The following is a 15,856-nucleotide window of genomic DNA, read 5'->3' on the forward strand; positions in this document are numbered from 1 at the left end:
CACCCCCCACCGACCCACCGGGCGGGCGGCAGGCCCCGGCCCCGGGCCGCGCCTGGGCGCTGCGCCTCGACCCTCCGGTTCCTGCCTGAGAGCGGCGGGCGTTCCCGCGCCGCCAGGCTGGGGGAGCGGGGCCGGGCTGCGGCGCTGCAGGGCACCGGCTCCGGCACGGCTCCCGGCGGCTGCTGTGGCGTCACGGCGGCGCCGGATGCGGGGCGGGCGGAGAGGAGCGGTTCCGGGCGGCCGGTGGGGGCGGTGGGAGAGCTGGCGGGCCGGGGTAGGCGGCGGGCCCCGCGGGCGCGCACACACCCCCCCCTCCCCCCTCCCTCCCCCTCCCCTCCCCCTCCCTCCCCCTCCCCTCCCCCTCCCTCCCCCCTCTGCGCGGGCAGCCCCGGCGGCGCTCGGCCCTTCCCGGCAGCCGCAGCCCGGGCCGCGCGCTGGGGGTCGGCGGGAGCCCGGGCGGGCCCCGGAGCGCGGCGGGGGGGTTCGCTCCCGCCGGGAACGCTGGAGTCCCCGGGCTTGGAGCCGGACCGCGGGACTGTCCCACACCCGCTGTGTGCGAGGGGTCGGTGCCCGCCATCTGCGACCCGCCCGCTTCCCGCTGCCTGTCGGCAGGCCCCGGGCGGCAGGGGAGGCCCGGCGGCGGAGGGGCGCGCCGTGTGCGACCGTGGCCGGCCCAGCCACTGGCAGGGCTGTCGGGGGTAAATCGTCGGTGGCTTCTAGAGTTAGCGTTCGAAAATTCTAATAACTGGGTTCATTTCCAGGTGTTCCACTTTCTAAGGCTGTTTCCCCCCTGTTTGAATATAAATGTGCGTACCTAAGGAAGCGTTTATCGCTCTGTAGCCTGTGTGACTGGGAAGCTGTTGGCTGATTTTGAGGAGTGCTTTCACACAGGTTAAGGGTTTATATCTGGAATCAATCAGCATGTCAGTCTTGTCTTGTCAGGAGCATCGTTTTGAAGAATGTCTGGAAGTTTCTACTTTGTGATAGTCGGGCATCACGACAATCCCATATTTGAAATGGAATTTCTGCCTCCTGGAAAAGTAGAGTCCAAGGTGTGTTTTTCCCCCTGTGATACTCCTGTGGTGTAATTACGGTACATTTTCTTTTGTAATTTTACAGTGTATTAGAAGCATGACCAGCATGTTGTTAAAGACGTTACTAGTATCTCTTGTTTTCTGGGTTTTCACTTTGTCATAGGGAGTTCCTGAGTGTCTTAAAAATTCTTTGCCAGGTCATACTAGTTCTTCGTAAAACATGATTTCCTTAAGTATTTCATGCTGTATGGTGAAGAATTTATGTGCTAGTCATGCTTTATTCATTGCTCTTAGTGTGCAGAGCTTTTATAATAGCTGTTCATTACTTAATGCTACTTAATGCCATTCTCTATTTTAAAGCGCTTGTATACAGTAACAAATTAAAGTAAGGAACATACATTTGAAAGCTCTATTCAGTCCTTTATTTTTTATGCTATAAAAAAATCTTACTATTTAACATCTTCAGTAGTCATACTTGCTTTTAAGTAAGAAAGGTTTAAAACTTGTATTGATAAATACAAATTTTAAAATGTGAGGAATATAAGACTACTCATAAAGTTGTGTTTCCAGTGGAAAAATAATAAATCTGTCCATTGTGATATTACATCAGAGAAAAAATGGACTTCAGAATAAAAGTGTGTGGATCTGTGCATGGACCAGAAATGGAATTTTATGCTGTCACTGATCTGAACAGCATGGTGTCGTCTGTATTTGGAATAGTGTCCCATGAAAGATCATAAATGAGGCTAGTTAGACTGGATGTAGTGCATGTGAGGATGTGTCAGATAGTGGAAACATTAATTTTCTGCATTCTGCTAATGGAAGTAACTTGGCTCGGGTAAGCTTCTCATCTGAATGAGGTTGAAGTACTAAATTTTCTCCTAAGAGAGAACCTAAATGTGATGTGCACTGAAGGATGGCAGGTATGTGGCAGAAAAGAAGTGTGTATATAACTACATAACTTGAGCACTAGTTGTTTAGCAGCTTGAGCAAATTATTGTTTGTATTTCAGTCCTTTCACTGAATTACTAATCCTCTGTCTTCTTGAAATACAATAGGATGATCATCGCCATCTCAACCAGTTCATTGCCCATGCTGCTCTTGACCTAGTAGATGAGAACATGTGGCTTTCTAACAACATGTATCTGAAGACTGTGGACAAGTTTAACGAATGGTTTGTTTCTGCCTTTGTCACAGCTGGACATATCCTTCCCTCTTTTCTTTCCTTGTATTTATATAGGGAAAGCCTTTTGCCAGAAACGGACAAGTTAGATAAAATGAGTTTGGAACAGATTTCTACGGCTATTCACCACTATTATTGTTAGAGAGTCACCAGCTTCGGGATGAATTTGGGAGGCACAGCAGCAGTTTAAAACTGGGACCAATTGGAGAGGTGGATTTTTCCTTTTGGGGGAGCTGAAGTAGCTTAATGAAGCATGGAGTACAGGAAAGAGGTACAAGGGGATCCGAGCAAACTTACATGATTCTCTGTTCCCATCATTTTGATAGTGCTAGAGAGGAGAAGCAGGGATAAACATGCTTGGTGTCAACTGCACCCGTCTTGAAAATGCAATGTCAAGGCTTGATCTTATCTACAGGTAATCCTAGAAATGTTTGTTGTGCATCAGTTGTCGTATGTGGCAAGTAACATTGAATGTCATTTTAACTTCAGGGTTATACAGCAAAGGTGCCGAGTGTCATCCACAATCAGAATTTTATAGCTTGAAAAAGAATGATCTTGAATAGAGGTGATTATTTTCAAATAGGGGAATTTTTAAATATAATGCTTCTAAATTTCAGTGCTTTAAATGCTTCCTCCTATAAAGTCACTGCTGTTTCACGTACAGCTACACGTTTAAAGTATATGCAGAATTAGGTGTAAATGTTTATCTCGGGATACATTAAATGTCTCTCTTCTTTGTAAAAGTTAAATTGTCCTTAATTGCTTTACATATGAGATTTATAATGCTTCATGATGTAAGGCAAGAAGATGGAATTAAGAACTTCTTCAATGATGTATATGACCTGTATATAAAGGTAAGAACCCACTACTTACGGTCTCACTGCATTACTTTTAAGTGTGTGCTCTGTCCATGCTCAGGCCTGCCTGTATTGGCATGTTTTGTCATGGGGGCTTGTGTAAGTGGAGAAGCACCCATGCAGTCCACAGGAGCCAGAGTTGATAATGTGTGACATGAAGACTGTGTTTTCCATTAAACAGAATACATTTTTTTCTAAATTGCTATAAACTGTGCTCTTTCAGAATTTACTCTTCATTGTAGTCTAGTGATTTCGGGGCAGTATTGGGTCATTGATGGCAATAATGAAAGCAGAGGACTGTTGTACAGAAACCTGGTCAAAGGGCTTCGCTCTCAGAGCAAGTAGCCTATGTTCTAATGGGGCGGTGGTGCTGCTTGTGTGATGGGGCAACCACAACCATTGATTAGGATTGCCATCTTGGCCTTCTGCGGGTACTCAAATGATGATAATTTCCAAAAGAGAAATTTCCACCATTGTTATCGTGGATTTGTCTTGCAGAGGTGGTACTAGGGGATGGCTGTGCACATATTTGGGGCAAATGCAAAGCCTGGAAAGCAAGTGACCGTTTAGGAGCTCCGTCTGCTGAAGTGGCACTAAATAGGCTGAAAGCTAATAGTGGCTGTCATCTAAGTAACATTTTCTAGTACTGGGTGTTGTGTTTATTGATGAGTTTTTCTTCTTTCCTCAGTTTGCAATGAATCCATTTTATGAACTCAATTCTCCTATTCGATCCAGTGCCTTTGAAAGGAAAGTACAGTTCCTTGGGAAGAAACACCTTTTAAGCTGAATAAATAAATTCCTGAGTGAGTGCTTCTCCCATACTTTCCTGATCATTTGAACTGTAGTCCTTCTGGTTAGTTCTCAGCATGTTTGATACTCATCTTCTGAAGACTGTCAAATTGGATGCTGAGGCAGCTTATTTTTTTTTTTTCCTGATACAGATAAGAACAGCCAAGCTTCTCTGGTTAAAACGTGTATCTGAAGAAGTTTCCTTTTATGTGCTATGAAAACTAAGTTTAAAAATCAGGACCTAAATAGGTACAAACCAAGACATGTGGGTGTCAATGCATATGCAGAACGTGAACCTCATACAGGGTGGGAGGAAATTGGATCTAAAGGCAAAAGACATCTCCGGTCATGTGATTTAATGTGAGCACAAGGGAGTTCTTGACTGTTTGGCCTAAGTGGTAATTTTGTTATTTCTGCTTAAGTGTCCTCTGCTAGAAGTTGCTCTGCAGACTAGCTAGGCTAAACTTACTCTTCGTAGTATTAAATCAGGTCTATATATATATATATTTTGTAACGTGTGTATTACGAACTGTTCAATAAAAAGAAAAGCGGATGTATCAGCAGAGCTCTGTCTTCAGTATTTCAAGAAGTTTTGAGAAAAAACCTTCATGTTTTAAAGCTTAACATTTCAAATTTACCAGATGTTTAGTGCAATGTGTTCAGCTGCAGTCACATCAATTAAATCAATGTAGACCAGAACAGCTGTGTCTGCCCTGACTTTAATTCTATTCACAGAGAAAACCAACCCCCAAACACCTAAATGTACACGTTTAAACCTACTTCTTTCCGTTATCTCTGTAAATGCTGAAATTTTCTTTCTGAAAGTATATTTAGGGTAGGATCTTTGAACCACGAAACTCTAGTTGTTGAGGTTTCAGAAAGGCATTATTTGGCCTGTGTGGCTATTCCATTGTAAAATGTGGTTAGGGACACTTTTGTAAAACTTACTATTCCAACATAGTAATTTTTAAATGGGTCATTGGGCATATATGTACCTAACATTTTGGTTGGCTTCACAACTTTTTAAGTAATCTGTATAAGCTATCTTCTTGGACATATTTTTTTTTGATACCTGAAAAGCAATTTCCAAAGGAAGTGGCATGCTGTTCTAGGAAGTACATTTTGTATAGTCTGTATAATTAAAGGGACCACACATATGTGTTTTAAATGTATAGTCAGTCATTATTTCTTTGTAATTTGCACTTACTGCTAAACTGTCACTGTAAAATATTTAAAGAGGAGAAGGACGTTATATGAAGGTTGCAATATTTACCTTAAATAAAACATGGAATGATGCATATGGATGCCTGTTGAGTGTAAGGCTACCTTTGGTGGTGGTGTGGCAAGTGAAGATGGGAATAGTTGTCTTTGTAGTATTATTTCATAAAAACTGCATTGTACAGCATTTGGTAATGTTGTGTAATCTTACATAAATCACTGGTTTGGGTTGGTTTTTTTCCCTGCTGTATACATGAAAGCAACAGAAACACATCTGAGGTAAAGCATTCTTATTCGTATGATAAAGAGCCATTAAGTCGGAGCTGTTACACTGTTTTCTGCCTCCTCCCCAGTTGAGGGTTAGAAAAATACCAACAGTTAAGATATACTGAGGTAATACTTATGTTAAATAATCATATACATGATTTTGATACAAGTTGTGGCAAAGAAGGATCTGTACTGAGTTTCCACTTCTAGAAAATGTGGGGGTTTTGATAATTCTATTATTTTCTGCCAGCACACAGTAAGAAGTTATGTAAAATGAAAGCACTTTTTTCTCTTGCCTGATCTCTGAAGTTAGCCAAGTGGTGCCTGTTCTTACACCTTCCCATAAGTCTTCCCCCTTTTGCTCTGAATGCAGGACCTGTAAATGCAGGCTCATAGAGCTATCTAGGCTTTATGAAAACAGACTGTTACTGGCCACAGGAAAGAATTATGTCCTAACTCATTACATTTGTCATCTGAGAGTGTGCCGTTGGTAACACTGTCTCATGACAAAATTCTGAAGGACCTTGGCTAGGTAGCAGTCGTTTCCCTGCGTATGCAGAACACTTGTTTATGCTTTGGTTTGTAACTTCTTGCAATAAGCTGAAAGAGTGCTAGCTGGACCTGACAGGTGAAAGTTCTTGTGATCAGCCATTGTCACAAACCTGCTCTAGGTCTGGAAGGTGCAGTGCTAGCACACATTAGACAATGAACAGTTCCTCAGTGGACAAGGCAGGAGAGAGACCCCCTTTGCAAGTATTACGTTCCTGCCCAGTCTCGGAGGCCTAGGAATAAGAATTCAAATGAAATCTATTGCAGTATGAGGAAGCACCAGATAACCTGTGTTATGCAATAAAAGCAGCAAAAAAGTTTGAGTTAAAGGGACTGGAATTATTACCCTAGATAGTACAAAAGTTGAACATAAGGAAATCAGAACATTAGCATGAGCTAAGAACACAAACCAGCCTTAATAAGTCTAGGCTGGAAATGCAACTTATATTCAGCTTCCTGCAAGGTTTTATTGCTGTTTAGGTAACCTGTCACATGACTTACAAGTACAATCTGTTTGAGGTACAAAGCAATTGTTAAAGCATGCAGCCTGGCTCTGGCAGCACTCTTACACTAAGAATCTATATGCTTTGCTATAGCATAAGCTGTTAGCTGTCCTAGCTCATTTCTTCTGCCCCTTCCCACTTTGCTGTCTGTTCTGATATGCATAGCTTTCATCAAGCCCACCAATTTGCCATCACACTATTTTTTGCTCCTCATTCTAAAGGACAACTAGAAGTTTGCATATGTATTACATAGTATATGCTCTGTCCCTCTACAGAACTCCAAATATTACCGACAGTACCCCCTAGAACTTGAAGTGCATTAGTACTTTAAATGAATCAGTGAATTGAAACATAAGCCACAAGTGCCTACCTTACCTCCATAGTGAATAAGATACTAAGCTCTCACAAAGTATAGAAGCTCCTGTTTGTTATTAAGCATTTTTCTACCTATCATCTATATCTGCTTGTCATAGGACTTCCGCTTCAAGTACTTGACAGTCTCCCCGAGATGAAATCCTGACCTCAATACCTATACTGTCTTATTTACTGTAACACCCCCCCCACACACACACACCCTTTCTCTTTACTAGCCACTTTTTATGTACAGTTGTGGTACAGCAGCTCTCGAGGCACAAGTAATACATTTCTACTGTATTAAGTTTCATTTAACTTTATTAAACCTACTTCTCAGATGGAGGCTTGGTAACCATGACATTACACTGAAAGGGGACAGATGGGGAAACACAGTCACTTAGGCACAAGGAAGACCACACTGGTTCTCATCCTTAATGGTTTCCTTTTAGCAATCTTAACTGAATCCTATCTATAGTACTGTAGTTATGGTAGCTTCATCTCCTGTTCTGTTTCACCCTTCGCCTCTGCTAAAACAGAATATTAAAGGAAGCCTGAAGAAGTAAGGTTGTAGTTTTACAGTTTCATGTCACTAGCTCAGTAGCCTCCAACGCAGTCAATCTTAATTTTTAAAGCTTTTTGCACTCTCAGGTGAAGAGAAATTTAGCTAAGATTTTCTTCACAGATCTTTCCAGTCATTGACTAGAAAGTAATCATAAGTAGCAGCTCACCCTGCATTTAGTTGTTAGGTGACACAAGCTTAAAACACAGTTCTGCTGCTGTATACCCGAGGACTGTAAGAATGAATTAGACTCAGGGACGTACAAAAGGTAAAATGATGCAGGAGCAGCAGATCTATGGAGTAAAGTTGTCCGGGACAGGTTCAAGCAAGAATACAATACATTCAGAAAGACATAGTAAGAGTGACAAGAAGTGTTTGTTTTGCAAGCTTTACTTCCAAATAATTACACCTGGTACAGACCAAACATATGTTAAGAGAAAACTCTTGCTGTTACTGTACTCTCAAAGTCTTTCCTATTGGAACAAAAAAGTTGCTGCACAGAAAGAGTCTGTGTAGTTTAGTGAGTAACATAGCTGGTCCTATAGGCCTCAGACTTCCTTGCGAAGTCCACAATGTGCGTATGTGCGTGCCTGTTAGCAGTCAGATTACACACTGAAGCAATAGTGCACTATCAAGTTTGCCATTACAAAGACAGTGGGTACACCAAGAGCCAACATTCAACAGCTTCTCATACAAGTATTCTACCGCTTAACTGCAATGAAGAGCCTCAAATACACCTTCTGTGGTTTCATCTGTATTACTGCAGAAAGACTGTCCATTAAATACAAAATTTGCTTCTGTTCATCACCATGTAATCGGTACAGTAATATAAAAGACAGTTTTAAATGTGTAAATCCATATCCCAAGTAGCAAATTAAAGGTGGATCAAATTCAGCTCAAACTAACGGTAGGTATTTACTCATATTAGGGCTGAAAGCTGTCACAATCTAAGTCAAGAGCTTCCTGAGTTCTCTACATATATTGCCAATCCTTAGTTTCACAGTGCAGAGATTACTGGTAAACACATTCATAGCTCAGGTTAACAGGAACAAGAAGTTTGGAAGTTTAAGGCTGTATACTAGAAGTATGCTTACAAATTTGTCATAATGTAGATCCCTTCAAGTGCTATTAAAGCTGACTGAATAAAGCCTATCTTTTTTCATGACTAAAAATGGTTATACTTCAGTTAGATTTTTACCTTATTGATCACAAACATGCTAGAATGGGACTTAAGGCAAAGACATGTATTAACTTAAAACCCCATCAATATCTTGCGTTAAACTGCTGGAAAAATTAGTACAGCATTAGAATAGTACATGAAAGGAAAATGGACAATAAATAGGTAGGAAATTTGTTTCCTACTTAAAAACCTACACAAATTACAGCAACATACGGCAACATTAGGCAATTAGAAAAGACCTGAAGGTAATTTATATTAACTTATAATAAACCCATTAGAGATGAATTACCACTCACAGCAAAAGGAATGTAGTGAGACTGAAGTTTAATATCTAGCATTGTCAAGAAACTGACTTCTAATGAAACAAAAATGGAATGCCTATTTCATAAAAATATACACATATAAAAGTATCTTTGTGCCTGAATTCCAGAACAGTTTCTCCAAAGTAGTGCTTCTAGAACGTTCAAGTTTTAATTATATGCAAAGTTTTTCTCATTTGAATAAAGTTGGCAAATTAAATTCTTACATTAATGCTTTTACTCGGCACCTTCCTAAAGAGGAAGTGTCACTAATTCAATAAGGGGTCACTCATGAATGGAATTTTTTATTTTGCTCCCCCAAGAAAGCAGCAGAACATGACAATTTTTAATATTAGAGTGAAACCCCTTTGTTATTTTATCTACTACAATTCCCCATCCTTTTATATGGCAAGCTAGTTAAAGGTAATTTGGCAAAAAAAACCAACCCAACTTAAGTCAACAACAAGACGAACTGGGTTTTGGTTTCCGATGAAGGTTCACTGTATCTGTTTGAATAAAGTGATCTGATCTATCTTCAGAGGCTAGAACTCTTCTAACTGCTTCTTCAAAGGCTGCTGCAACATTAGTGGCATCCTTTGCACTGGTTTCAAAATAGGGATGGTTGCCATTATTCCTGCACCAGTCTTGGGCTTCTTCCGTAGACACTTGCCTTTCATCGATATCAACTTTGTTACCCAGTATCACAAATGGAAAACTTTCAGGCTCCTTGACATCTGCATAATAAATGAATTCTTTCTTCCAATTGCTTAAGTTTTGAAAGCTTTGAGAGTCATCCACACTGAAGGTTAGCAGACAACAGTCAGAACCTCTATAGAAAGGAGTCCGCAAGCTCCTGAAACGTTCCTGACCTGCTGTGTCCCATATCTGCATTGTAACAAGATGTCCATCAACTTCCAACTCTTTATTTAAGAATTCCACACCTATTGTATGAAACAGCTGTGCATCAAACTTGTTGGTGACATATCTGTTCATAAGGGAACTCTTTCCAACTCCACCATCTCCTAGCAGTATTACTTTAAGGAGTGATGATTTTGCTGCCATTGTTACAGGAATAGATCCTCCTGGTTTCCTAGACCTGTAAAGATTAAGAAAATAATTAAAGAGGACGGTGTTGGAAGCAGAAAATTTTACATGCATAAATACCTAGAAAGTGTTAAACTCCACCAACATCAAGTTTCACGTATAAAAGCAGGAGGACTATGCTCAACAGGTGAAGTGTAGATACTTATAGTAATACCATGTGTTTTAAGAGGTGTCTCTTCCACACACTGCAATAAGTATGGCGGTCTAAGCAGTACCCTGCATGAATTACTGGTCTGTCACTTAAAAGAGTTAAAACCCCCAAAACCTTCAGTATTTGTGCAGAAGGGGTACTGCATCACATTCAAGGACTGCCAATGATTCATTAACATTCAGTGAAAAATATCAACAGAAGAAAGTGGAGCAAGAGAATTTTACAGAGCACATGCCTTGCACAAGTCACTTCAGGGCTTTACTGCATTAGCAAAGTTATTTTTAACACGCAAAAGTGAAGAGGAAGCTTTAGGAATAAAGCAGGACACCATTTGTTATACTGGAATAACTGCTGCATCTCACCCAAAATTACACCCAGACAAAGAATTGTAGATCAGCGCACAGGGGAACACAGTTATCTACAGAACAAATGCAAATGCTGTAATTTTGTTTTAAAGTCAGGCGACTAGGTACTGCTACACAAACATTCAGCGTTTTACAGTTTACTCATTGCAGAACAGCCATGATGAATGGAATACTATATTACAACTACTACAAAAGCAAATTCACTATTGCTACTTCAAATGGTACTCGAGATGCCAAGTACCAATCCTAAGCCTACACCTACAGTTCAGTTAGTAGGTGTCAGCTTCCCGTGGTAAAACTGTCAAGAAGCCTGGAAGTGCTAGTGCATAGTCTGGCTGCCAGCACAGGAATGGGGAATTAGTGGCACCAATGAAACTGTTGGTTTCTTTTTACTGTCAGACTTCAAAAAAATAAGATTTAAAAAGCCTGTAACACTAAAGTAGTTAGCTCAGTGTTTGTACCAGCCCAAGCTTTGCCCTCATTACAGTAACATCATCTAATGCTGTAAAAGTGTTTCAATTGCTTGGAGGTAAAGTCTCTACTTGTAAAAAGCCAAAACTTAAGTTTCTGTATGAGGAGAATTGCTGTTCCTATACCTCCCTGATACTAAAAAAGCTCAAAGTAATTCAGCCAAAACAGGCTTCTCTGAAAAGAGCATCTGTTTAAAATGGAAACGGGTCATAAGTTGCCTAGTCCATCTCCTTCTCTGAAGGAAGGAATGCGGTCTTGCTAGTTGCAATTAGCATTACTGGCATATACATCACCCACAGAGTATGGTCATGGAATTAATACCCAATACAAGCCAGCATCAGAGTCATATGACTCTGTGCTGCCTTAGAATCAAGCCCTACATTAGAAGCGAGAAATTTCAGGAATTTTTTCATCTCTAACTTTCCACCTTTGAATGTTTATTTGTTAAGACATAATCTACAGTAAGATAAAAGAAATGTTTTATAGTTTGAAAGCAGCTGAAGTCTCAACACAAAGAAGTTTCAAAATATAAGGAACAGTGGCTACTTCCATAAAGAAATTGTTCAGAGCAAGTAATTTTATACTGTGTAAGAAAAACAATGTTTATAAAGCCTTAATTTTGTACAGTTTGTATCACAACAATGTTAAGACTGAGTTACAAGTGGATTGTTCATTTACCTTTCAGAGCGCCACGAGATAATTCCTATGGCTCAGGACATGAACACATGTATTCTCATGTATGTGAAAACACTGGTTAGAGTCACTGCACTACTTGCATATGAATTGCAGGTTGATACTGAACTCTTGAAAACGGTCCAGTGTCTTCATTTGTGTGTCTAATTCCTACTGTTGATTAACAAGTAGGTTACCTGACCTACGTCATTAGATGGGAGCATCTTCTGAACAAATAATGCATTCACCAGAACAGAGGGTACTGAATGTTTACCTGTTCTTCAACTTCAGTGCAGGGAACAAGTTGCATTTATTTTTTCTGTCCTACTGAAATCACAAGTTCCCTGAAAGACATGATGTGAATAAATAAATGACTGATACTATACACTTACTTCCTTAGCTTCTACACTTTGAAGAACTGCAGTTATTATCATAAAATTGTCCATGAAGCCACATTTAAAAAAAACACAGGTAAGGAAACTCTTACAGTATCTAGTACTTTTCTGCATCCCAAGAAGTTAATTTGCACAATTTCAACCACAGGGGCTGTTACAGTGAGGTCTAAAAGACTGATGACCATAAAAATACTTTTACTGGGTAGACAATTATTACACCAGCCACAAACCATCAAATGTGTCTTTTTCGACTGGAACCAAACTGGTCCTTCTAAGCAAAGCCTACAGAAACAGTCTTCCCACGCTCATAAGCAAGCACCTTGATGTGATGTTGCAGGCAACATCACTTCTCAGGACATTCAGCTTCTGCAGCAGATGCTGTCATGCTTAGCTAGAAATTTTGTAAAGATTTTAATCCAAAATAAATGTATGTTCATGTGCTTACACGCTGCGTCTGAAGCAGCAAAGAAGCATGTTTAAATGCATTAAGAATCATTTGTTTGGAAGCAGCAAAGACTTTATACAGTAATAGTTCTTTGACCAAAACGGACTCATCTGCAGCCCCACAGGCTATGTGATTTAGAGTATTTGCCAAACCAGGATGGTAGTTTTCAGCACAGTAGGCTGCTGCTGCATTTTTTCCACTTACACATCTTTAAATAAGATTTTTTAAAAACTCAATTTTTGTCTTTTTTTTCCTAAGTTACAAAACCTTAACACTCCAACAAACAGAACAGCAATAAAATCCTTAAGACACTTGAAAAATTAATGTTATTTCTCCTATTACATACTTGAACTTATCTGTATAATGTGCTTTTTGACAATGTTTTTGGAAGGAACAGTCAACATCTGATAACGTATTTCTGAAGATTCATTACCTTAATTGTTCAGTCTAAATCATCATTCAGCATCTGAAAACAAAACAAAAACTTAATTTCCAATGTGCATCTGTTTTAACCAACACCAGGAACTGCAAGACACCACAGAATTACAGGCATCTATTGGTTTCAGTTATTTCTTACTGTGCTGCACAATTAATGTAAAAGTAGTCCTAACCTAGTACACAGAGGATTTTGTAAAGAGAAGAATTTTTCCCTCATATTCCTCTATCATTTCAATGTTGAAAAAGTCAGAGCAAACAGATAAACAACAGCCACACTGGTCTGTTTTGATAACCATTTCTGAATTGCCTCCACCAACTTATAAGGACTCAAGCTCTTAGGCCATCGACTTCAATATTCCTGTTAAAAGCAGGGAAGGGTTCTACTAAATACCATTTCTAACATGACCATATACCATAATATAAAAAGTAATTTGTTTCCTCCCAGAATCTCCCTTTTAAAAAGTGAACTGAATTACAAGTCTGAAATTTCCATCAGCAGTCCAAACACTTGCTGGCAAGACTAAAACCAATACACTAAGCAACTTCCAAAAAAATGAATTTGCATTACAAAATCTTTTGATTCCCAGCTCCTTAAAGCTCAGCGAAACACCACTGCAATCTATCCATTTAGATTTTCTTAATTCCATGACTGTCAGCTTCATAGCTGCCTTTTGATTTCTAGTGCAATTACCTCTTTTAACACATAGGTACTGAGGCAGCACTCAAAGAAAAGTGAGATTCTTGGTCCTGAAAACCAGGGCAGCAACACATAAACTTAGTCTAGGAATTTGTCTTTTTTCCACCATAAAAATCTTTTAATAGATTAAGGAGGACCTGCTTATACCAGAGTACTGAAGGCTGAAAACAAGTGCTGAGCTCACATTTTGTCTATGAAAAATAGCGTTAGCCAATACGGTAATTGCATTGCATCTTTGTAAGCAAGCTACAACCCCACTTAAACTATTAAGGTAACAGCGTCAATTGGACCAATTTACACTTTCACTTTTACCATACTGATACCATGCACAGCAGCACACCATGATAAAAAAAAAAAAACCAAAGCAACAAAACCCCAGACTACATAGCAACTGAAATCTCACCTCTAGCCCCCCCTTTTTAATAAAGGACACCAAAAACTGCATCTGTTGCAATAACACCATAGAATTCCTTCAACAGTCTTGAAGAAATAGATGTAAGGGACACTTCAAATTTCCAAACTATTCTTTCACCACTTGTACCTACTTGCAAACTTGGAAACAGGCAAGAAAATTTATTTCAATCACCATTTTCAGCTAGTGGTCACTGATAAACCACCTGATATACAAAATCAAGACTAAACCCAAAGCTGTCCATTAACTGAAGTTGTTAAAGAGCACCCATTTGACCTGGAGAAGGAAAAAGAATCCAAAGTAAGGCATAGTCAAGTTTGTTCCAACTAATCATGTTAAGCCAAGACGTCTTAAAAAAAGGAGCCATCTTTGCTGAAGATTTAAGAAAAAACACTCTTAAAAGTTACTGACAAGTAGAATTATCAGTGCCATAACTAGCATAAGAATAACACTGACCACGGAATCACAGAATGGTTGGGGTAGAAGGCACTTTGAAAATCATCTGGCCCCATCCTCTGCCACAGGCATAGGTATCTTTCACTAGATCAGGTTGCTCAAAGCAACTTGCTTGTTTCTCTAACTTCCTAGTGGTTTTCAGATTTACATCTACAACACATTCATTTCAGCTCTGAATCTTATTCACAACTTTCTTTGCTAAGCCATCTTATTTTGTTAAATGACAGGTATCAGATAGTAGTAGTTTAAAAAGACACACCAACCCTTCCAAGTACTTTGACAAAAACACTTGCCTTTCAGTAACAAAGTAAGCTTACTCCATCATTAGTTGTTGTTTTTTTAAACACTAACAAAGCATTTGACAATAATTACCAGGCTAGCATAGAAAACAAACCAGTTGTTTCCTGTGGTTTGTTAGCTGCAGCAGCTCACCAAAAAATGACATAAGTACATAAGATGCTTTTCTGTGAAATGGCTGGAAAAAAAGTCCCAAGAACTATCAGAGCTGCAGCAGAAGGGGCAGAAAACAGAACGATGTAAAACAGTTTCCAAACACTTACTGTTGGTGGAGTTTTTACATCTCTCAGACCTCAATCACTACAGAGTAGTTATACTTGTCACCTACAGCAGATCTGCAAGCTTCCAGAAACCTGAAAAGAAAGGATAGAAGCATTTTTTTTTCCCTTTTCTCTGCTTAGCCAATCCTTGGTCTTGTAGTCAGAAAGTACTTGTTTACACCCTAGCTAGTTACGTGGCACAAGAATGGGTTTTAGTGTGTAAGAGGCCACAGGCCTGTTTGACCTTGAAAGATTTTCTCTCAATTCAAAGGGAAACATACAGATATGAAGCAAAGATGCTACACTCTGCACTTTTGCTTGCATTACAAGCTCAGACGTTAGCCAGCCTCCAAACTGACCTTCCCCTCCATGGGGCACTCACCCAAGAACTACGGATCAGGAACACACCTTTACCGATGGCCAGTTGTTAGCTGCCTAGCTGTCTCAAAGCCCTTCAATCACATGGCTTGATCTACTGAGCTCCTAATCATCCTTACAAGTCTTCCTTCCTTACCTATGACTTCACTGCACTGTGAAGGTAGTTCGTGTTTTCCATTAGAAAGATCTTCAATAATCTGATGACAGGATATCTGAAGATTCCCTTTAGTTGTAAGCCTAGGCACTACTTATCTAACACCAGAATATTTGTGGAGTTTATTCACAGTAATTTGTAATATGGCCACAACAAACTGAACTGCCATACAGCTGGTTGCTACTCATTTGCATACCAAACAGTAGTATTTTGACTCGGAACTGTCAAAGCAGCAGCAGCCAAGGGAAGGAATCCTTAAGTCCACATAGCCCCTGGATCATCCCAGTACCTGCTGCCAGAATTGCTTCATTTATTCTATCTAGCCACTAACTCAATCAGCAAAACTTGTCAGGAAAAATACCTGTATTT

At 39.9% G+C, this 15,856-nt stretch overlaps 3 protein-coding genes across 19 annotated transcripts in view; 1 reads left to right on the plus strand and 2 right to left on the minus strand.

The window, feature by feature from the left end:
• OFD1 (OFD1 centriole and centriolar satellite protein) overlaps positions 1-190 on the minus strand; it is a 34,943-nt gene extending 34,753 nt beyond the window's left edge. The window contains exon 1 of one of the 2 annotated variants that reach the window (XM_056328159.1): positions 86-190. The gene's annotated coding sequence lies outside the window, so the exon portion shown is untranslated. Of the gene's footprint in view, positions 1-18 lie in introns of both variants that reach the window. The other variant, XM_056328160.1, reaches the window with a different exon arrangement.
• TRAPPC2 (trafficking protein particle complex subunit 2) lies at positions 175-5,167 on the plus strand. 5 transcript variants are annotated; one of them, XM_056328192.1, is made up of 5 exons: positions 175-274; positions 943-1,052; positions 2,093-2,235; positions 2,984-3,071; positions 3,763-5,167. In XM_056328192.1, the coding sequence occupies exons 2-5, from the start codon at positions 960-962 to the stop codon at positions 3,859-3,861; spliced, it is 423 nt and encodes a 140-aa protein (XP_056184167.1). In that variant the 5' UTR covers positions 175-274; positions 943-959; the 3' UTR covers positions 3,862-5,167. The 5 variants fall into 5 exon arrangements, with proteins under 5 accessions (XP_056184167.1, XP_056184170.1, XP_056184169.1 ...); XM_056328195.1 differs by having other exon boundaries at positions 222-243; XM_056328194.1 differs by lacking the exon at positions 175-274 and adding an exon at positions 381-806.
• Positions 5,168-7,687: 2,520 nt separating this feature from the next.
• Positions 7,688-15,856, minus strand: part of RAB9A (RAB9A, member RAS oncogene family) — a 32,788-nt gene continuing 24,619 nt past the window's right edge. For 2 of the 12 annotated variants that reach the window (XM_056328179.1, XM_056328178.1), the window contains exons 2-5: positions 14,959-15,048; positions 12,829-12,861; positions 11,830-11,899; positions 7,688-9,888 (exon numbers count right to left, since the gene is read on the minus strand). In XM_056328179.1, coding sequence (XP_056184154.1) covers positions 9,249-9,854 — 606 coding nt within the window. In that variant the 5' untranslated portion in view covers positions 9,855-9,888; positions 11,830-11,899; positions 12,829-12,861; positions 14,959-15,048 and the 3' untranslated portion in view covers positions 7,688-9,248. The other 10 variants (XM_056328185.1, XM_056328182.1, XM_056328184.1 and 7 more) reach the window with 8 other exon arrangements.

Source organism: Falco biarmicus, chromosome 2, assembly GCF_023638135.1.
Source record: "Falco biarmicus isolate bFalBia1 chromosome 2, bFalBia1.pri, whole genome shotgun sequence".
Taxonomy (NCBI): Eukaryota; Metazoa; Chordata; class Aves; order Falconiformes; family Falconidae; genus Falco; species Falco biarmicus.